The sequence below is a fragment of the Ascaphus truei genome, chromosome 5 (genome assembly GCF_040206685.1).
Source record: "Ascaphus truei isolate aAscTru1 chromosome 5, aAscTru1.hap1, whole genome shotgun sequence".
Lineage (NCBI taxonomy): Eukaryota > Metazoa > Chordata > Amphibia > Anura > Ascaphidae > Ascaphus > Ascaphus truei.
Window position 1 is genome coordinate 127,607,724 of NC_134487.1, and position 23,714 is coordinate 127,631,437.

Consider the following 23,714-nt stretch of genomic DNA (forward strand, 5'->3'; position numbering starts at 1 on the left):
CCAATAGGAAGCCGCACCGGATGACATCATGGCATCCTATTGGCCCGCAGGATGCAGGAACTTTGAAAAGCGGCCATTACGTGATCCCTACTAGACAAGCAGAGCGGCTATCAGCACCCTCTACACAGGTAAGTATCTCCTGAAGCAGGGGGTCCCCGGAACTGAAAGGAATGGGTTTCAGCTCCAAAGACCCCTTGCTTCAATCCTGTGTTTAAAAACAAAAACAAAAAACACCCGCTTGGATTGCCTGTTTAATCGATTATTGGCTACAATACATACAGTAGAAACTGCATGTTACTGCACTCCAGCAGGAAAGGAGGCCATCATATTTTCTACTAGTGCAGTGCCCTTCAACTAATTCCCCCCACCCCCCAAAAAAGGTACAAATATAGGGTCAGAAGTGTGCCATACTGACGTACTGAAGAAATTACTATATTTCAACACGTTGTCAGTTTTTTTATTACACGTGCCATATATTTGTATGACCGTACATTTACAGTGAGTTTCCATGTGAAAATAACAGCTGCTTGAGCAATGTTAAAGAAATTAGCAGAACCAGATAGTCTGAGGACTACAGCTGGCCCTTGGCCACCAGTCGAAGAGCCCTTGTCCTAGTACAGAAACATGGTAAAGAGCAGCAAATAGAAAACCGGAACTCACAAATAATGCAAAATGGAATAAGTGTAGGTGCCCCTAAGCACAGAAGTATTGAGGTACACTTGCCTTGCCCTATTTGCAAGTACAAAGGTTCTAGTGCATTTCTAAAACTATAGCAACCAAATACTGTTCTAATGACTTGAACAGGGAGAATATTCTATGAAGAGTGAAAAGATTGTTTAACTGCAAATTAGAAACAGTCACTTTTTTACTCACCATAACGTACTTTGTGTACCTGGTTTGTGACCACTACCCCCTTCACATTGCAAGGTCAGTATCACCGTCACACTGATGAGATGCAAAAGGTCGAAATAGCCGTCTGTGAGTGAGTTTGCTCACCATGCAGTTCTTTAACTCAGGCTGCCCTGAATAGCTGTGTAATACGGCAGGCATACGTTTAAAGGGCTCCATGTTAAAATGGATAAAAAGCAAAAAGGGACACGGTGTGCTCATTTGCATCTCATTAGCATATTGTTACTAAACCTACCCCTTAAACTTAACGACGCTGACGTCAGGCTGCAGTCGCTGGAAAAATCTAATTGAGATGACTTCCAGCGATTGCGACCAAGCCGTCGCTCCGTCGCGTCGCGCTTACTATACGCGCTCGCGACAGCGGCAATGCATTTGTTCTGACGCGACGTCGCCGTCACTATAAGTGCAACCCTATGAACACATTGTAATATGCTTACCAAGAAAAGGACACTCCGGGTGTTGTAAGAGATATTGAACTTTCCATTGTTATCACTGGATATTCATATTTAGGGAATTTATACAAACATATTGAAGTGATCTCACCAGAACACAAAGTGTTCTGAGCCACTGAAATCAATTCCACTAGACACCCTGTAGTTAAGATTGCAAACGGTTTAATCAAAAAATTATTCATAGATGAGTTTTGTACTATTGTATGAACGCTTTAAGGGCACACAATAAATATAGTTTATTAGCACTGATACTGTGCATCAACACAAACTGTATTTTACTACTATTTTGTTAGTGTAACAGGGAATTTGAGCCATCCTACTAGATCTTTTCCATATATTTTGGATAATTCGCCTAGTTACTATTTAGGTAACTGGGCTAAATGGGTACCATTTACCCAATTCCATAATTATTTAACTATATGCAGAGTATAGCATATTTAATTTAAAGGAATGCGTAGACCAAGATACCAGTTCTCCCCTCACGTTCCCAGTAAACTGCAATGATGTAATCTGATATGTGCGTCACATGAAAACAGTTCCATGTGTTTATCTTGCCAAACAGCCAGCAAAGACAATGTCCACATCTTGTCACTATTTACACAATATCTTACAACCGTTTATAAGTGCCATCTGATCGAGTAGATTTTCTGGCAATTGTCTACCTTTTGATGTCTACAATCCTTGCTGTTGAAGAATTACAACAAAATAATCAATCATTTGAATTTGTTTCCAAATCAGCATGAAAATTGTGCAATGTAAGTATTAGAAATATTGATTACACGTGGTTCTAAATAATTGATCCATGTTCACTTACATTTAAAAGCTTCTGAACGTATATGTCCTTGAATAACTTTCATATTGTCACTTAAAAGGTATTGAAATGTGTAAATAGTCAATTTTATCACAGAATATACAGCTACAAGAAGCTGCAATAACTGATTAAACAAAGAAGAGTTGGCAAGTGACTTCATATAGTTATAGTTTTGATGTAATAGGCTTGAAGAACTCACAAGGTCCCCTGCAACATGCTATTTGCACAGAGCATACAAGGAGGTTAAAGAGATAGCCATAACAAGCTCATAATGTCTGTACTGCCTACAAATATTCTTACAATACACAAGTAGCATATATGAGCTCAATGTTCTGTATATCATCAGTTAATTAAGTGTATAAAATAAGATTAACAAAAAAAATTACATCATTTATTTATACAATTAGGATTGGCATTTACTGCAGCATTTGGGGAACACCTTAGTATTTCAGAGTGCCTGTATGATAAGGACCAAATACAAAATACATATACTTTTTCAACTAGATATTATCTTTATGTCTTTTATTGTCATGCTTACAGTTCTATGCTATGCAATCCCTTGCTGCAGAGACGAGCATAACACATTTATATAATGATTTGCTAATTAGCCTCTTAATATTCTACTTTGCACTTCTCGATAATGGCTTTGTTTTCAAAATTCTAAACATGAAGCATAAGATTCTAAATGCTGGAGAGGTAATGAATGAAGGTCACGGAGATGAGGAGGAGAGAAGCATAATGCACTGCAGCAAAGCGCTGTGCCCATTCAGTACATTCCAGCACTCACCATATGAGCAGAAAATCCACACACAATAGCACTGGATATTCCTTTTCTATTTCTTCAATAAAAACAGCATCCACAAGCTGGTCAGGAGGAGGCAGGATGATTTGACATGCAGAAGCAGCACGTCTTCACATAAATAGCCACCTAGAACAGTTGCTGAACTAAAACTAGCCACCCACATAAAGGCTACAGCTAAAACGTTCTATTTTCAATTGTCTGCAGATTAAGCAAAATCTATTGTCAAGATTTTTTTTTAATAGCCAAGTAGGTTTTGTATCACAAGAAAGAAGGAATACTGAATACTCCTCTTCCAAGTGGCACAGCTACAGTACATGCACTCTGTAAGATACCATCAGTATTCTTAGTGAGTCACTGGAAGCATCCAATCACGACAAAGTGAGCAGTGTCAGCACGACGCTGGACAAAAAAGATTGACTGCAGAGCATCAAAGCAGCCAGTGCCCTGCACTGCTTATACTGTACAAGTGACATCAGGTTTCTTCACTCGCTTCTTCATTTGCCTTCAAATCCTCTTGGTGCTGTGTCATTGTCAAACAATAATGTATGTGCACAGTCATCAAGACACACGGCTAGAATTCATGTTGACACTAGCACCTATTTCTACAAACAAAGATTTGTCAAAGTTATCCCTCAGTTCTGCCAAAAGACAGTGTGCAGCATTCCAGGGTCTTTTACATGTAAATGAAGGCAATGCAAAATGGCTGTAATGTTTGCACTCACGCAAAACGGGCAGGCACACCATTTGTTCTTTTAAAGGTACCTGTCTCAGTGTTTCATTTGCTCATTGTCTCAGAAGCAGGGTTATTTCTGTGGGAGAAACTCTCAGTGGAACGGAGTTCTGGCACTTTTGAGGTTCCAGCGGGGTTTTTTTTAAGGACCAACAATTAACTGGTTATGAAATTCTTAGGATCAGGGCTGAAATACTGGGAGAGGTAAAAAAAAAAATGTTTTTCTACTGCATTTCTTGTTTTAAGTTAATAAAAACACCACTTGTTAGCACTTTCAAATGTCTCAGTGTCTGCAACACTGCCTTTCGCCATTACCTCTTACCAAACAATGCTTCCACTGCAGTGAGGGATTCATCCGCGTGAGGTTGGTTACTGGCTTTGCAATGTGCATCTGGAAGTAGCTACAACCAGACACAAAGTAAGTTATGGTGAGTAAAAAAAGTGACACAAACCCTCCACCGTACTGTCGGCCCTCTGTACTCAGGCAGGTTTCTCATGGTGGGTGTTAGTCCCCACACCCCCTCTCTGCTTACCAGCGTTGCCTCCCTCCACTCCACTCCTCCCCACCAGCAGCTGTTGGGTTAAGCCTGGGTGGAGGAGCTAGTGATGCAATGAGGAGGCTATTTGGAGTAGGTACGCCGGGCAGCGGTCCTCTTCCAACGCGGCCCGCCGGAGGGACAAGATCCCCGCCCACCCTCCCTATGTTTGGCTTTTAGAATTGTTATGATGTTACCGTTTTGATGTTCTTTAAAAAAAAAAAAAAAAAAACGGTAATCGACACTAATATGTATTTCGTTATAGGGTTTGTCACAGCAGTAGTTGGGTCATGGTCCTGCCAGGGTGGGAGAGGCCAAGAGGTATAAGGATACCTCATAGAATGCGCCCTCATGGGGGATGGTTGGATGAATACTGCTACGCCTGGTATGGGTAGCAGTAGGAGTCACAAGCCATTGCGATGCCATTGGGGGCTCTGTACTACAGTCGGGCTGCCTAGCAGATAGTAAAGAAGAGTTGGTAAAGCTCTAATTATAATATAAATTAAGCTGTGGTCTTGTTTTTCCCCACACACAATGTGTCTGTCGTCAATTGGGGGGGGACATGTGGGCTCCTATTTTTTAAGTTTAATTATTTAATTGAATCTAGGGAGAAAAACATTGTTGCTTTGGATTCTGGCATCTTTTCCCTACAAATGCCATTGTTCAGGGGTATGGGGTCTGGTAAAATCTTAGGTTCTATTCGAGGCAAATAATAGTAACAAACCACACTAAGGTTAAATAAAAAAAGAATTGCAGGTTGGAGTAATAACACAAATTATGCTATAAGATTAATACTGCAGTAAAGCAGCACATCCTTTTCAGGGTGATGAATGCACATAAAAACCCCATGAGGTAAGGATAATACATGTTTTGTATAATGAGCTGGTGGTGCACACAACTCTCCTGTCCTAAAGAACTTGCCATCTAATGTTAGTGCCTGAGCCACAGATAGATAAGGTTGGCAAAGGTCAGTCACAAAGAGAGCGCTCACTGAAATCTTGCTATGTTGTCATATTTATTTAATGTGGTGTCTGTCCTTTCCACCCCCTAACCTACATCAAGAACCAATAGGACATTTTTTTTTGCCGTAAGAATTTATTTTGTTGGTGTTTTGTGGTGTGTTAAAATGCAGGAGGTTGGAAAATGGGGATTAACAGTGAAAAATATTTGTACAAGAGGTAACTCTTACAACAAGAGGTAGCTCTTACAATCACCTAACGTTGCTTGGCGCGTTTACTTCTGTGAGTGTGAATCTGCACGGCCATGCTCACGCGGCGCGCTCGAGCACGGGCACATACGCTCTCCCAAGCTTGGCGCTTGGGGAGGCAAAGAAAATTGATTTTAAAGTACGGTCAGCAGCAGTCAATGCACACAGCACACAGCCACAAACACAGCTACACACACAGCCACACACACATACACACACAAACACGCATATTACACACAGAAATATCCCCGATCCACGCACCCCCGCTCGCGCTTGCAAAATTATGCAGCACAGCTTGCGCTCATGATTAGAAAGTTGGTGACGTCACCGCTCTCAAGCATGAGCGCGCTCAGCAGCAGCGTGGCCGCAGCCTAAGCAGAAAATGTCTCTGGTTTATTTATTTTATTTATAAAATGTTTTACCAGGAAGTAATACATTGAGAGTTATCTCTCGTTTTCAAGTATGTCCTGGACATAGTTAATGACAAATAATACATGGTTACAAATACAGTTACATCAATGAACAGGGTATACCAAATATAAATTGCATGCACAGCTAGAGGAGATGTATATTATAGGCGTATGTAACAGTTACAGACCAGATTAAAATGTGAGACAGCCTTTGTTTTGAAAGAACTTAAACTGGTGGAGGATGTGAGAGTCTCCGGTAGGTTGTTCCAGTTTTGGGGTGCACGGTAAGAGAAGGAGGAGCGGCTGGATACTTTGTTGAGCCTTGGGACCATGAACAGTCTTTTGGAGTCAGATCTCTGATAAGTGCTGCATGTGGTAGGGGTGCCAGTGTTTGGTCATCATGTGATTTTCAAGAGAAATATAATTAAAAACAATGTTGAATATTTTTGCCTATGTATCAACATGTTTCCATTGCAAATAAACCCCGCACAATACTGCATACCCAGTACTGAATAAGTAACCACAACATACATAATGTAAAAAATGAAACAAAAATGTTAGTGGGTGAGTCATCAATTTGAATGTTTGGATAACAAGGAAAAGTATGGTTGCAATTGTAGCCCTCCTTCCTACGCTCTATAGCAGGGTTTCCCAAACTTTTTTTTCCGTGACCCGGTTATTTTTTAAGTTCTTTTTCGTGACCCACTAAAAATTTTATCGCCTATACTGGCCTATAGGGCCTGCACAGACACACACACAGCCACTGATATACACACACACACACACACACACACAGCCACTGATACACACACAGACACACACAGCCGCTGATACACACACACACAGCCACTGATACACACACATACACAGCTACTGATACACACACACACACACACAACCACTGACACACGCAGCCACTGACACACACACTGATACACACACAGATCCACTGATACACACACACGCAGCCACTGACACACACACCCAGCCACTGACACACACGCAGCCACACAGACACTGCTACACACACACACACACACACTGATACACACACACACTGATACACACACAGTGACACTGCTACACACACAGAGACACTGCTACACACACAGAGACACTGCTACACACACAGAGACACTGCTACACACACAGAGACACTGCTACACACACAGAGACACTGCTACACACACAGAGACACTGCTACACACACACACACACACACACACACACACACTGATACACACACACAGACACTGATACACACACACTTACACTGATACTGATACACACAGACACTGATTCAAACACAGACACACACACACACACTGATACAGATACACACAGATACACACACACACAGACACTGACACACACACTCGCTCTCCCCTATACGCACACAGACACAAACAGTGAATTACAGGCAACGACGGATGTGAGTGACTGGAGGGGGGGCCAGGGACACTTGGGTGGGTGGGAGGTTTGGGGCCAGGGACACTTGGGTGGGTGGGAGGTTTGGGGGCCAGGGACACTTTTTGGGGGCCATGGACACTTGGGTGGGTGGGAGGTTTGGGGGCCAGGGACACTTGGGTGGGTAAGAGGTTTGGGGGCCAGGGACACTTGGGTGGGTGGGAGTTAGGTTTGGGGGCCAGGGACACTTGGGTGGGTGGGAGGTTTGGGGGCCAGGGACACACTTTTGGGGGCCAGGGACACTTGGGTGGGTGAGAGGTTTGGGGGCCAGGGACACTTTGGTGGGTAGGAGGTTTGGGGGCCAGGGACACTTGGGTGGGTGGGAGGTTTGGGGGCCAGGGACACTTGGGTGGGTGGGAGGTTTGGGGGCCAGGGACACTGAGGGGGCCAGGGACATTTGGGTGGGTGGGAGGGGGCCAGGGACACTTGGGTGGGAGGCAGTGACTGGGTGGGGTGACTTACCTTGCCGCTGGACGCTTTCCCCTGCTGCCCCCGATATCCCCTGCTGCCCGGGACGGGCGGTGGGCTTGGGGGCACGGGAGGTGGGCTCAGGATGGGGTGCCACGGGAGGTGAGCTCGGGAAGCTGGCCGCGGGGGGAAGCGGGCCGCAGTAGGAGCTTGTACTTCCACCCTCCCCCATGTAACGTGCGGGCCGCAGAGGAGCTGGTACTTCCTCCTCCGTCCCACGTTGGGAGCGGGGGGGAGGAAGGGAGCGGGCCCTGCTTGCCCTGCGCAAGCGCGCGGGACCGCAGGGGGAATCGCCGCCATTTTTTTTAACTTGAGCGGGGGGGGGACGAGAGACACCGCGCGGCCAGCCTGGGTGCGACCCGGCAATTTTGGTGCCGTGGCCCGGTGCCGGGTCACGACCCACCATTTGGGAAACGCTGCTCTAGAGTGACTATGGGTACTGCACACACCTGTTGGCTCAAAGAGATCTGGGCCTCCGCTAACTGGGAGCCTGGGGTAATAGTTATCTTATTGGCAGCGCCTCCACTTACCCCAGGATCCCCATTGCGTAAGATTCCCCTGGGCAAGAAAAATAGCAACACACATATGATTGTAACTGTTTACTGTAAGATACGGATAACCCTTATTGCAAAATCATGGCAAGAACAATTATATAACACATCACTTAACTTATACTATAACACTAGTAGCTCGGCCAGTCTCATAAGGAGAAATGTCATTGTCCCGTCACTGCGTGCCCCCACACCGTGTCCATGTACTGTATATGTATGTAGGCTCAGTCCTTTGGCCACTCCACTTTGTGTCCCCAAAGAGTGTTCCCTAAGGCGGGATCAGTGCCTGCTGACCGGTGTTGGTGCACTTTAGTAAATACCTTCCGGTCACTGTGGTGACTGGTAACAACTTCAAAAAGGATCCGCCGATTCAGCGCAGTCTCTCCGCTTTCACGATGCCCAGCAGCCTGGTCTCAGACGACTAGCACCAACCTCCGCTCCGCACACTTTGTCCCTATCTGCTATACAGTAAGGGCTGATGTAGCTATCACTACAGGGCGTCCCTGCAGCACCACACTCTACTGTGACTCAGGGAATCTCCTGGGGCCTACAGGGAAGATCTATCCTATGCAGGTGGGTCACGGACCCCCTGCACCCACACTACCTCTTCCCTTGCTTCTCCGGTGCCCTCTGACTAGCGTGGCCTTTCCCCCATGCTTCCCTTTTCTCCCTCCCGCGAATCCGGCCCTCCCATTTGCTCCCTGCTGTCAGGTGTCTTCGAAAAGTCTCCTTGGAGTTGTAGTTACGGGCTGAACCTCTATCTCATTGGCCAGCCGTTCGCGCGCTTGCACTGCGCATGCGCGACTTCTCTCTGCTCTGACAGTGCCCCTCACTATTGCGCAACAACATGGCGGCGCCGCTGAACCGTCCACCTGCCCCTAGAGACGCGCTGTAGTGAAGGAAAAGCAAACTAACGCATCCCTACACAATATTATTGCATGTGACAGTAAAGGGGTTTTCGTGAACACAGACTCTTAATACAACTAATTTCCTGCTAATATTGTTCATGACTAATATGGTAAAGCAGAGAGCAGCAAGAGAAAGCTTAAACATAATGATTTACTGGATATGGAAGTGATAAGGGAAAGAGAGAGATGAGGCCTGCAGTCCATCAACATTAGAGACAAAAATCAGGAATAATGTCACCAGTGGTTTCTATCATTGTAAATAAGCTTTGATTTTTTATTTATTTTTTTCTTTACTTGCTTGGCCTGAGCCTTGATTACACCATGTGCATAATGTATCAGAATAAAGAAGGATACCATTGAAAAGGAAGCCTATCCAATTAACACCTAATCCCAAAAGCAGCTATATATAATGTAGCCCTGTTTCCCCTTGAATACAGAAAGGCTACCAATGCTGTTATTAACCTGTTGGCTCGCAGGGCCTGAGCCTCTGCCACGGAGAGCCTGGGGCGATATATTACCACTACTTGATGCAGCGCCTCCACCTGGGAGGGATCCCAAAGGAGTGGGAGTTGCCCCTCACAGGACACCAATACAATTATATGCACACTTGATGTAAAATAACAAGTACCTTTACTAATATAACACAATGACCATATATGCATAAACATCACATGCCCTTTCCCTCTAAAGATACAACTACCCAAAGCGTCTCGCAGGACGCAACCCTCCACCATGTTTCCCACACGTGTCCAATGTCCCACACCCAAACCCCATTGTGTCGTGACCGCGCGGCCACTATAAAGACAGTGTTATAGTTGGTGCACTTGGTGTGTGGTTACCTGCAGCGCTCGGGCCAGCAGACAACTTGAAAAAGGATCCGCAGACACGCGATTCCTTCCTCGACGTCCTTCCGTTGCGATCCCACCCGGATAGTATCTGTCTCTGGAGAGGCCTGGTCCCAAACCTCTGCTAGGAAAGTGCAGCGTCCGCTGTGTCCCTGAACTATAAACACTAATGGGGCAGGTTCCCTACTCTAGGGCTTGTCCCTACAGCAACCACAAGCTGTAAGGTGACTCAGGGACTAACTTGGGCTTACGGGGGGATTCTCTGGCCTAGTGTAGAGGCTACTTGCCTCTCTACACAAACACCTCCTACCTCTTTCCCTTCCTGGACTCGACTGGCTAACGTGCTCCCGTGCGCAACCTCCTACTGCCCTTCCTACGAAGATCCTAGTGCCCTATTGGCTTCCTGGCATCAGGTGGTCGTTCCTAATACTCATGGGACTTGTAGTCCCCTGCTGTAGCCCCCTCGGATAGGTCATGCGCGAGCTGTCGAAAGGTGCCGTCGTATACCGCACTTACTGCGCATGCGCAAGCCTCAAAATGGTGGCAGCCTGAGCGCTCGGGCCGCCACGGAGCCTCCGAAGTACCGTAACGCTCCCTGCGCATGCTGGCAACCTGCACGGATCTCCTGAAGGTGCGTGCATACTGCGCCTGCACACTCACGCTCCCGACTGCAGCAGAGGTAAAGGGCAGACCGGGAGACCTGGCTACAGTAAAGTATAAAGGTCGCAAAAAGTATACCTAGACTAACATCAAACCTTTATTTTTTTCTGCTTAGTTTCAATAAATGCAAGGACCACATTTCTTATACTTCACAAAAACCACTAGACAATGAATAGGAAGAAAAGCGATGTCCCTATTCCTCACATGATAATATGTGCATTGTGTAGCCACTTTTTAACTCCTATTACTGGAATATTTCTTGACATTGTTCAAGATAATGCAAAACTGGCAATAACCCTTAATGCTCACCCAAAATATAGTGAGAATATATCCTCCGTCACTATGTGCATTATCATCTACAAACATGACCTATACCAACAGAGATTGTTTTCTCCAATTCCAATAATGGTGAAATACTCTACAATGACTGTTTGCATCCTCATCCGAAATAAAATATAGGGACTACCCATCTTTAGCATTTCTTATAAAATACTGTATAATGTGTATCTTTTATCACACAAGTAATATGCACCTTGTGTACATCTGTTTAAATATATTATAAACTGGTTCTTTCCTGTGTAGGATGGTCAATTTAAGTTGCTGCAATGTGTCCCATTGATTTTCTACTGCCGGGAAATCCTCATCCATAATTGGAAAAAGAAATGACAAGATAAATCAGATAACTGCATATTGCTGCAAAACAAGAGCAATATCCAATATAAACGATCCCCTAATGGTCACTAACAACCAACAAAAAGCTTCCCTCTAAATACCATTTTAATGCTTGGGTGTATATATAACTTGTTTTGAGGTACAGTTGCGTTAAACGGGAAGGTGAATTAGTAGAGGTAGGTAGAGGCAAGAGAAAAATAAAAGCCAAAATAGCTACACCCTCCACATATCAATAACAGGGCGATGAATATCAGGGGTCAGGTGCACCTAAGGGATATATGGTAGAAACAAAAAGAGTTCCAAGAAAGGGCCTCAGAAAAGCAGTTCAGTCACAGGTCCCCAAAAGGGAGGGCAAATGCTAGCATCTCCACTATGATAAAGGTGTACAGCATCGAGCCAATCGTAGGAGTAAGGTTTGTCACAGAAAGACTGAAGGAACACATTATCTTAGCATTTTGTCACAGTGAAAGGGAAATGGAGTCCAGGAAAATGCCTGCAGGGTGTGGATACCCCCAGAGGCAAGTTCACGTAGTGTAGAATAAGTGATAGTGCTAGACAACTGTAGCCCAGTGCCCTGGGACTACTGATTTCCTCGCCTTATAACACTGGAAGTCCCCTTTAGTAAGTGGTAGTGTTAGCAGTAGACTATGCTGGTTATGTTACATTGTTCAGTGTGCATGTTCAAAAAAGTTCAGGGTTAGCCTGCTGTGAAAAGGGGGGTCTATGATAGTGTGTAGGCCGGCTTACTAGCCACTCCCCAGGGAAGGAGGGGTTCTCTCCTCTATAGTGTAGAGTTAGTGGGAGTAGTTGTTCTGGGGTAGACTTCAGAGTGTACAGACACAGAAGAGAGCCTCTCCCCAGAGGGAATAGGCTGAGGCCTTGCCCCATGAGGGTGTAAGGTATCCACAATTAGAGAGATAGTCAAGGCCTAATATCTGGGTACTGCATCAGGGATTGTGACCTGTATTTACCAACATGCATGTACCACTGAACCCTGTTACTCCCTATCTGAAGCTATGCTTGACTTGACCCCAAGAAGAAGTGTCCATGAGGTTCATCCTGAAAGCCTCAGGATCCTCTTGCACTGGAGGCGCTGTCACCTAAAGAACCATCGTGAGCCTGTCCTGATGTCCTCCCCACAACATTGTTGGGATCTCCTGCATCCTGTTTACTACTCAGGTATGAACCAGCAGCCACAGCATACACTGAGAGCAACACCATCTCCCATAGGTTGGGGGAAGAGGGACTACACGAAGATGAAGAAATACCCTGAGTGAATTTGCAGCTTGGTGAGATACTGAAAAGTCAGAAAAGTGCCTTCTAAACCAGGGGTGCGCAAACTTTTCCCTGTGCGCACACCCCTCCCTCCCCCCTGCTCGGCCCCGGCGTCAAATTACGCGCTGGGTCATGTGACGCCACGTTGCCATGGTAACGTGATGTCACGTGATCCTGTGGCATCATGACGACACATCGCTGAAAGGTACGTGTGTTATAGAGGCCTTGCGCGGTACCCCGGCATTTCATTTAAATGCCTGGGGGGAGAGCGAGGGACCTCTATAACTAACGTGCCCCGCCAGAAATCTAGCGCCCCCCAGGGCAGAGCCTCCCCCAGTTTGCGCACCCCTGTTCTAAACCTTACGTCTTCCTCTAAAAGGTCACACCATGCAACATTGGAAGTGAATGATATGTGTAAAGAACGGAGATGGCCGTGAAGGTGCAGCAGCTGGTATTTGTGATTGTGAAATAGTGATGATTGGAAGCTCGAAGGGCAAATAGTGGAGCGTGTCGGTGAGTGAAAAGTGGCTACTTCTTCAAAATGCCTGCCTCTAAAAGTGCAAACAGACAGGCTAGAACTAAAGTGAATACTGTCTGAAGGAAAGAATACACATAGCAAGTATCAACACATAACGCCGTGATAATACCAAAAAACTCCGGCGGTATCGCGCGCGGCTCAAAAACAAAATGCATAAATACAATTTCAGTAAACATACTGTACCTTGAGCGAAGTGCGCGCCGCCTGGAACTGCAGGGCGGCAGACTGTAGAGCAGACAGAGGAATTTGCTATTGGCAGGCGACGGCCACGTCATGTGAGCGGTTCAACCAATGAGGGCGAACTGCTCACGGCCACGCCTCCCCCACACCTCCTTGCCTGCTCCCCTTTCTCCCCTGCTTGTTCAGATGCTGCTCGGCGGCAGCGTGGGGAGGACGTCACCAGATCAAACTGCCGCTCAGCGGCATCTTGTATAATCGTAGCCTTACATTGCATTTCTCAGTGTGAAGTGGCATACGCCTATCTACATAAGAGTTTTGAGTCAAAAAGAAAAACTCATGCACATGAACCACTAGATAGCTAACGGTCCAAGGAACGACCGAAACGCTGACCCTATATTAAACCTTCACATGTTTTTCAAGACCTCTAGAGTGCGGACTGTGGACTGTTGTCTTTTTATCTGAATACCATGATTCTGTGGATGTCCCATCACCCGAAGCAGTTTGCAATGCTAATACTGGGAGTGCTCCTTTGTAATCACCAATACTAGCACTTGCACCAGAACTATTTAACCAGTGACTGGAGAAGCACAAATGTAGTCCCAATCGCAAAAGCAGAGTATACTGTAGGCAGATAACTACAGTCAGTCTTTAGCTCAGTAGTGGGGAAAGTAATGAAAACACTATTGAAAGAAAGAATTGTTGAATATCTAAAGTCCAGAAACTGACAAGATCCCAGGCAGTATGGCTGTATTACTGGGGGGAGATTTGTCACATTAACTTAGTTTTTTTGACTGGGTGACTAAGGTAAAAGATCAGAATGGAGCAGTAAATGTAGCTAATCTACATTTTAGTGAAGCTTTTGACAAAGTCCCACATAGAAGACCGATAAAAAAAGTTGCAACGCTTCACACAGGATCCTGCTGCCTGGCTGCAGTCTAGAGCAGGGGGGCGCAAACTTTTTTTCCCTGCGCCCCCCTGCCGGATGTCCTCCTCTCCGCACCCCCCCCCCTCCCATCTCCTCCTTACCTTGATTCCCGGCGTCTGGACGACATGACGTCACGTTGCCATAGCAACGTGACGTCACATGATGATGCCGCGTTGCCATGGCGATGCGTCTCCAGATGCCGGCTGAATCAAGGTAAGTAGGTTTACAGAGGCCCTGCAGCTCCCCCGGCACTTAATTTAAGTGCCTTCGGGAAGCGCGTGGGGCTTCTGTAAACCCCGCGCCCCCGCCGTTAATTTCTCGCCCCCCACTTTGCGCACTGCTGGTCTAGAGCGTGGGAGGGTGTTTGATTTTTTTGGAGTGGCGGAGCGAGGTCTCTCATAGAAACGGAAAGGACAGAGAGGGAGAGGGAAGGCGGGAGAGGGACAGAGAGAGAGAGAGAGGACAGAGAGAGAACAGAGAGAGAGACAAGGACAGAGTACTTTCTTTTTTTTTTTTTTACAGAAAGGGTGATGGTTTCATGAAACAGCCTCCTAACAAGGCACTTGTAATAAAAAAAATAGTCTAGACATCTTTACTGGAGATAACAACGAACCTGCCTGAACTAATTCCAGATCAACAGTGTGATCGGAGTCAATCCTAATTTTGTACTCCCATTTGCTGGTTCATTGGCAACCAGCTTGAATCAGTGTCACACTGATGACCTGAAGTTAGGCGGCGGGTTTGAAAACTGATATAAAGAAAGCAGGAATTAGCCAACAGAATGTTGAAATAAAGGAAATCAGAATAAAAGTTGTTTAGGCCAAAGTATCTGTTTTCTCCTTACATAAAATGCAAGGCTACTATAAACAAAATTAAACTGACCAACAAAATACATTATCCTTATAGGTTTCTTATGAATTATTAAATGTTTAGTATTTATAATCTACATTTAAAGTGACTTCTACTGCTCGTATGTTCATGGCATGGGGCTGAGCTACTGACCATTTTAAAAGAAATGTAGAATGACAAAATCTGGCAATTATTGGCCTGTATGACAAGGGTGATTTATAACCTAGTAAGTAACACTGGGACCTTTACCAGTAAGTATCTCGGGAAAGGGAGAGGTCTCCAGAGCTAAAAAAATAGCATTGTTTAGCTCCAGGGACCATCTGGTTTCCATCCTGTAATTTCCCCCCGTGCGCACCCCTGCCTGCTCTCCTTGGCGCCTCTCGACCCCTCGCCCCCGGCATTAAATGACGTGCGGGGTCATGTGACGTCACGCTGCCATGGTAATGTGATGTCACGGCGCCCCCACTGGCGTCATCTAGCATCGCTGGAAGGGAAGGGTGTTATAGAGGCCTCGCGCAGTCCCCCGGCATTTAATTTAACTGCCTGGGGGGAGGGCGCGGGACCTCTATCACTGCCGCGCACCCCCCAGAATCTCTAGCGCCCCTCAGTTTGTGCACCCCTGCTGTAAATAACCAGTGGAACTAGATAGGGAGATTGCTGCTTTAATCATGTCACTGCCATTCATTCCCTTGGTCCTGGGAGGGACAGCCCTTTACCAACAACTGACAGTCACCACAGTAAATGCTACAATTAGAGTAGGGTTGTGAGAACCTGCCCCAGCTCAACAAAAGTTTCTGTAATCCTAAAAAAATCCACAATTTACGGAATGTTGGAGTTAGGCTACGTTTTAATCTACAGATTTAAAAAGGAGCACTTCTCAATTTGTGTATCTATGTAATTGGGAATTTTACACATTTCTCTAGTACGGTATATCAGCCGATATTCTGCCACTGTTTCAATGAAACATTTACAAACATTGGTGCCGAAGTTCCATGAGTAATTCCCCAAATTCATGATCTTATGTGAAGGTTTCATCCTTCTCCAAAAATTAGCACACATACTGTATGTAGCCATGTCTCCATCTGGCCCCCTACCCCTTTCCTCCTCACTTTGTTGCTTCACAGGGGAACTACACTCCCCAGAATGCCCCAGGAGCTAAGGTCATGTGACACAGTACAGCCAATAGGGTTGCTAGAATCTCCTGAGGGCAGATTGGAACTTTGGGAGCGCTTGAAGTGCAAGCTGACAGTTAGTTCAGTTGGAGCCAGGACTGAGGCAGGGAAGATAAGATCTGGGTGTCAGTGCTAGCCTGCTGGGAAGCAATAAAGCCAAAGCACACTATAGTGAAGGCAAAGCCAATCATGTATCATTAGGATGGAATAAAGCACTGAAAGAATTGATGGAGCTCAGACCTCTAGCAGCCAGACAGGTCTCACAGAAGTGTAGATTTGTCATATGGTGACATCTTTCAATAAACCAACAATAGTATTCTTTATAGATGAACTACTGCAATAGTGTGTACAAAGACTTAAAATACATCATTACATTTAGGAAGTGCTCTGTGGCTGGAGCATCAAAGGTATTACAATAAAAATGCTTTTACTTATATCCACTTCGCTTTATTTTAGCTAACTTTTCACCTTAAGCAGTGGAGAGAAAGGGCAAACACAAGAAGTTACACCTGATACCGATAAAAGTAACATAACATTTCTGAACTGCTGAGCAAGGTGTTGAATTTCAAGCTATTGTATTTCCCCCTTTAACAAAAATGGTGGTGTGGCTATAATTAAGCCTAAACTGTTCACACCTGCATTTTTCAAACATTCGCAGCTATGATAAAATTACCTTATTTAACCAAAAAAATAATAATATATATATAGATATATATAGAACTATCTTCTACTATATCTTCTACTATATATTTGTGAAAGCACTGTATGTTTGTCTGCATGGCCTGTGTCCCTAGGGGAAATCTCATTGGTCCCTTGGGCCGCCCGCCCCCGCACCTCTCATTGGCCTGAGGCGGAGTCACGGGCCAAAACACAGGCCACACACACAAGGCAAAACACACACACACCCCCACCACACCTCTCTCTCCTCTCCCCCCCATCACATTCACCTCCTCCTCTCCCCGCGCTTTTTCCTCCCCCCCCCCCCCCCCCCAGTCAGCGGTGGAGCTCTCCCCTCACCCGGCGCTCTCCCTCACCCCCCCCCCCCCCCCACACACACACACAGAGCACGCGGCTCTCCCCTCACCCGGCGCTCTCCCTCACCCCCCCACACACAGAGCACGCAGCTCTCCCCTCACCCGGCGCTCTCCCTCACCCCCTCCCCCCCCCCCCACACACAGAGCACGCGGCTCTCCCCTCACCCGGCGCTCTCCCTCACCCCCCACCCACACACAGAGCACGCGGCTCTCCCCTCACCTGGCGCTCTCCCTCACCCCCTCCCCCCACCGACACACAGAGCACGCGGCTCTCCCCTCACTCGGCGCTCTCCCCCCCACCCCCCCCACACACAGAGCACGCGGCTCTCCCCTCACACAGGCCGCTCCTCCGGGTGTCTCCGCCTCTCCTCCGGCTGTCTCCGCCTCTCCCCGCGAGAGACCCAGCACCTCCTCACTGGAGCGTCTCAGCCTCTCCGCGGAGGAGCCGGAGCAGGGCAGCCGGTATCCGGGGAAGAGGAGCGCGGCCGTGTGCAAGGTGTGTACACGCAGGGGAATGGCTTATTTAATGCGTCCCTGACTCCCCCTGCCCTTTGCCCCCCCTGCCCTCCCTGCCCCCCTGCCCTTTGCCCCCCCTGCCCTCCCTCCCCCTGCCCTTTGCCCCCCCCTGCCCTCCCTCCCCTTTGCCCCCCTGCCCTCCCTCCACCTGCCCTTTGCCCCCCTTGCCCTCCCTCCCAATGCCCTTTGCCCCCTGCCCTTGCCCCCAGCCCTTTGCCCCCTGCCCTCCCTCCCCCTGCCCTTTGACCCCTGCCCTCCCTCCCCTTTGACCCCTGCCCTTTGACCCCTGCCCTCCCTCCCCTTGCCCTTTGACCCCTACCCTCCCTCCCCTGCGCCCCCTGCCCTCCCTCACCCTGTCCTTTGTCCCCTGCCCTCCCTCCCCCTGCCCTTTGCTCCCCTGCCCTTTTCCCCTTTGCCCCCCTGCCCTGTGCCCCCTGCCCTTTGCCCCCCTGCCATTTGCCCCTCTGCCCTTTGCCCCTCTGCCCTTTGCCACCCTGCCCTTTGCTCTCTTGCCCCCTGCCCTCTTGCCCCCCTCCCTCCCTGCCCCCTCCCTGCCCTTAGCCCCCCCGCCCCTCCCTGCCCTTTGCCCCTCCCTGCCCCTCCATGCCCCCCCCTGCCCCTTGCCCCCCCTGCCCTCCCTCCCCCTGCCCTTTGCTCCCCCTGCCCTTTGCCCCTCCTGCCCTTTGCCCCCCTGACCTCCCTCCCCCTGCCCGTTGCCCCCCCTGCCCTACCTCCCCCTGCCCTTTGCCCCCCTGCCCTCCCTCCCCCTGCCCTTTGCCCCCTGCCCTCCCGCCCCCTGCCCTCCCTCCCCTGCCCTTTGCCCCCTGCCCTCCCTCCCCTGCCCTTTGCCCCCTGCCCTTTGCCCCCTGCCCTTTTCCACCCTGCCCTCCCTCCCCCTGCCCTTTTCCCCTTTGCCACCCTGCCCTTTGCCACCCTGCCCTTTGCCACCCTGCCCTTTGCCCTCTTGCCCCCCTCCCTCCCTGCCCTCTTGCCCCCCTCGCTCCCTGCCCCTGCCCTTTTCCACCCTGCCCTCCCTCCCCCTGCCCTTTTCCCCTTTGACCCCCTGCCCTTTGCCCCCCTGCCCTTTGCCCTCTTGCCCCCTCCCTCCCTGCCCTCTTGCCCCCCTCCCTCCCTGCCCCCTACCTGCCCCCTCCCTGCCCTCTTGCCCCCCTCCCTCCCTGCCCCCTCTTGCCCCTCCCTGTCCTTAGCCCCCCCGCCCCTCCCTGGCCTTTTCCCCCTCCCTGCCCTTTGCCCCCGCCGCTGCCCCTCTCTGCCCTTTGCCCCCGCCGCTCCCTGCCCTTTGCCCCCCCGCCCCTCCCTGCCGTTCGCCCCCCCCGCCCCTCCCTGCCCTTTGCCCCCCCCGCCCCTCCCTGCCCTTTACCCCCCCGCCCCTTCGCTGCCCTTTGCCCCCCACCCCTCCCTGCCCTTTGCCCCCCTGCCCCTCCCTGCCCTTTGCCCCCCCCGCCCCTCCCTGCCCTTTGCCCCTGCCCCTCCCTGCCCTTTGCCCCCCCTGCCCCTCCCTGCCCTTTGCCCCCCTGCCCCTCCCTGCCCTTTGCCCCCCTGCCGCTCCCTGCCCTTTGCCCCCCGCCCCTCCCTGCCCCTTTGCCCCCCTGCCCCTCCCTGCCCCTTTGCCCCCCCGCCCCTTTGCCCCCCCCTGCCCCTTTGCCCCCCCGCCCCTCCCTGCCCCTTTGCCCCCCCGCCCCTCCCTGCCCTTTGCCCCCCGCCCCTCCCTGCCCCTTTGCCCCCCCGCCCCTCCCTGCCCCTTTGACCCCCCGCCCATCAAAGCCCCTTTGCCCCCTTGCCCCTTTGCCCCCCTGCCCTTTGCCCTCCCGCCCTTCCACGCCCCTTGGGCCCCCCCCCTGCCCTTCCACGTCCCTCCCCCCCCACCCTTCCCCTCCCCCCCTGCCCTTCCACTCCATGCCCCCTGCCCTTCCACTCCATCCCCCCTGCCCTTCCACGCCCGGGCAACGCCGTGTATACCAGCTAGTACAGTATATAGTTGCTTTTTCTTTCAATGTGTGTTACTTAAAGCTGCAGACCAAGCAATATCTACATCTGTTTTTTTTTTTTAAATAAATCAGTTCTGTACAATGAGAAAATACTTTTAGCATTTTTTTAACAACTCTGAATGACATTTTTAATGTATTATAATGTAACAAGCATTTTTTGTTTCTATCGCAACCATTTACAAAGTCACATCCCCTTCCTCTTCTGAAACAGGCTCTGTCACACTCCTTTTTGAGCCCTGACCTCTCTCTAGTAGTGCACCAATTGTATCTAGTGGCTGCCTGTTCACATGATCTTCCCCACAGAACTTTGCATCTTTGGTCCTCTTCTGCTGCACTGACAGCCATTTAGTGAACCCCTGAGCCGAATCTTTGCCGATCGATCACAGGAGAATGGAGGGATCGGCAACTTAGCTAATTACTTATCTCTTTGTGGATTGTCTTGATGCACATATTAAAAGGGAAAAACAAATTTTTTTTTTAAAAAAACAGTAAATAGACCTCCATATTTCTATTTTTGCTTTTTTTACATATAACTTAATTTAATGAAAGCAAATTACATAGATAGTTGTTTGCATCTACATTTTTATTCGTGGTGTATATGATGGGGTGCGCAAACTTTTCTGTTCGCGCCCCCCTGTCTGCGCTCCCCCCCCCTGCTCGCGTCCCGTCCCCCCTGCTCGCGTCCCCCCTCCTTACCTGCTCTCGGGCTTCAGCGGCTTCATATGGCATCACGTTGCCATGGCAACATGTCGGCAAAGAGCCGGCTGAGAGCAGGTAAGAGAAGTTGCAGAGGCCTCACACCTCCCCAGGGGGAAAAGCGCGGGGCCTCTGCAACCGCCGCGCTCCCCCTAGAAAATCCCGCGCCGCCCAGTTTTCGCACTCCTGGTGTATATCATGACTCAACAAACAAAATGCAAAAAGCGAAAACAATTGAAGAGGAAACAAACGTAGACAATCTTACCTTGGTTCATTTCACAGTCCTGGCTAAGAGTTTCCTGACTGCTGCTCTGTGAAGGTGCTGGAATAATTGATAGGGAGGTTGGACAAGATAAAGATGCTGATAAATCCATCTGTGTCACAAAGGAGCAAGATACCGGAGTTGCAGCAACGTTAGAAATATGCTGGGATTGATCAATGGGGAGGTAAGTCTCATTGTGAACATATGGACAGTGCGATATTCCTATTGCAACTGGGCCATTAACTTCAAAACCTACAGCAGAAAAATTCAAATAAAGTGTTGAGATGGAATGGGATGACAAAGAACATCATGTACTGACAGTAGACAATATGCAAAAAAAAAGTTAAATATTACTTTTAGTTTAATTTAGGACCCCGTTTACTTAACTTTTTCATCCTATTATATTTGGCACAAGACAATACATTCATTACGAATAGCAAAAGTAGTGCAAAAGCAGAAACTGATTACGATGGATTATGTATCTAAATGCTACAGATGTAGCCAGACTCGTCATCTCCGGAGCTGCTCCTGAAAAAGAAACAAGCCACAGCTCCAGAGAAAGTGCAGGCACGACTTCGCTGCATAGGGGGTCCATGCTTCAGGATGGGACCCAGGGCAGCATTAATCCTCCGGTGCCCGGGCAGCCACGGTCGTGTACCCACAGCTTGCCCTAGTGCCGGAGACCATTCGTCTGGCAACATCTGTATATTCAACCAACTCAATCAAGAGACTAGAGTCTGGCAGGATGCTGCACCATGATGGGCGCGCAACACACACCCAATAAAAGGAAAAAAAACAAGAAAAAAAAATGGTTTTGAGGTAACAAAGTAAATTCTGAATAAATCAGTGGGAAGCAAATATAGCTTCAGAATTGGGGTTCCGTTTTAGCATCCTGATTGTTTGCCTCACAATGGGTGACTTTGATTACATCATTCTAACTGGTTTATTATAGAGTATACAACAACAAGATGACACATCCAATTACTTGTTTCGTGGGCAAACATGTACCTTGATATTCATTTGCATTGGTATGCTGGGCTGTATGACCATGCTTAGAATCTCTTTAAACTGGCAACATAGAAAATAAAGGAAATACATGTACGAAGCACACAATTAAAGTGCTCGTGCGCATGTCCACATGCAGGGTCTTTATACGTTTAAATACTAACTGGAGAGGTTACAATGGGTTTGAGCAATCAATATCAGATAGATTCAATGGACTCAAGTGTTTTGTCTTTAACATATTGTGTAAGGTGAAATTATTATATGACTTATTTCCCACAATAACCTTATTTATTAATGCTTGGTTTCTCACAAAATGACATTTTATGTTACCCAATGTTTACTTTTTTTACTGTACCTTTTATTGAAGAACCCCTCTGCATTGAATGTAAGCTCTTATAAGCATGTACAAATACAGAGAAAGGGACAAAACGACATCAGCTACATCAGGTAAATGTTAACGTTCAAGCATGCTAAAGGCTTGAAATGCCAAAATATTTAGCTATAAATGTTTCATGTATATAACACTACCGCTTTATGTTTCAACAATAAATCACCACTCCTATACCAATTCATATTTTTTTTCAAGTGACTCCATTTCTATAAAAACATTTTTATCCTCCAGTAAATTCCCAATTCTTTATTTTAGTTTATAACTCAGTAATGCTCTGGAAAATGAAAACAATGCTTCCCCTGTGTTCTCCGTTAGTATATGCTCATAAAAAGAAATCGCTTCAATAATGTGCTCAGTGGGACACCGTGAGTCACCTGACAATCACAAATACTGCATGTTCCAGCTACTAACTTTGTACAGTAATGCTTATTTTCTAGCAACTATTGTTTTTTACCCAGTGAAATTTTACATGCATATTTATCATTTTAATTATCAAAATAATCATAGTGAGGAATATTACAGTTACTTTTAACAAAATAGCCTGAACAAGTCAATGCAGGTTTTAGGAATGACAAATTAATTAGCAAAGATGTATGAATACAGCTTTAAAAAAAATGTTTTATTGCTTTTCCACACTTGTTGTTTTACATGCTGTACATCAGCGGTGCGCAAACTTTTTGAGCTGCGGCCCCCTTCCTGCCGTGGGGAAGAGCGCGGGGCCACTGTAACCACCCGCTCCCCCCCCCCCCCAATGAAATTCTCCCGCCCCCCCCTGTAGGCGCACCGCTGCTGTACATCAAACACATCAATTGGATATATGTGGAAGAAGTACTGGTGCCATCTTCCTAGTTTCACACCTGGATATAAAACGCGAGAGTATAAATGGCAGTACAGTATCTATTTGTAATATGACTCATTATGGTCACATTAGATTGCATATGATTTCTTACCTATAGTAATCTGACTGACACAGCTGTAGTAACTTGTCCCGCTGGAGAGATTATTATAACTCGCACTGGTAGGATCTGTGTCTGTAAAATATTGAAAAGGTAGTCTGGTTTTAAAGGATAAAATGGTAACAGCTTTTTTAACAAGACACCAGCACCTCTATTCCTTGTGCAGGAAACTAAACCACCACATCAACTTGCCAAGGAAACTTGTGTGAGAAGTATCAATCCAAATACAATCCAGGCAGAACAGTTAGTCGCGGATCCTCCTTTATGGTGCTAATAAAATTGGCTTGATACACAGAGTTAAATATCTCCTATATGTTGGCTGACAAAGATGCATTTGCATGAAAAATGTGCACAAAAAAACCAAGATCATGACACGGTTAGGAATAGTGGTTCCAAATACTTTCCCACAGAATACAGACTAATGTCAGATTGTAAGTAAATGAAGTTTTTAGACTGTAAACTCTAGCCAGTATGTTAA

At 47.6% G+C, this 23,714-nt stretch overlaps 1 protein-coding gene across 3 annotated transcripts in view; it reads right to left on the reverse strand.

The window, feature by feature from the left end:
- The window catches only part of ANO4 (anoctamin 4), a 192,579-nt gene that overhangs the window by 150,765 nt on the left and 18,100 nt on the right, over positions 1 to 23,714 (reverse strand). For 2 of the 3 annotated variants that reach the window (XM_075600676.1, XM_075600675.1), the window contains exons 2-3: positions 23,231 to 23,311; positions 20,888 to 21,136 (exon numbers count right to left, since the gene is read on the reverse strand). In XM_075600676.1, coding sequence (XP_075456791.1) covers positions 20,888 to 21,136; positions 23,231 to 23,311 — 330 coding nt within the window. Of the gene's footprint in view, positions 1 to 2,959; positions 3,291 to 20,887; positions 21,137 to 23,230; positions 23,312 to 23,714 lie in introns of those variants that run through there. The other variant, XM_075600677.1, reaches the window with a different exon arrangement.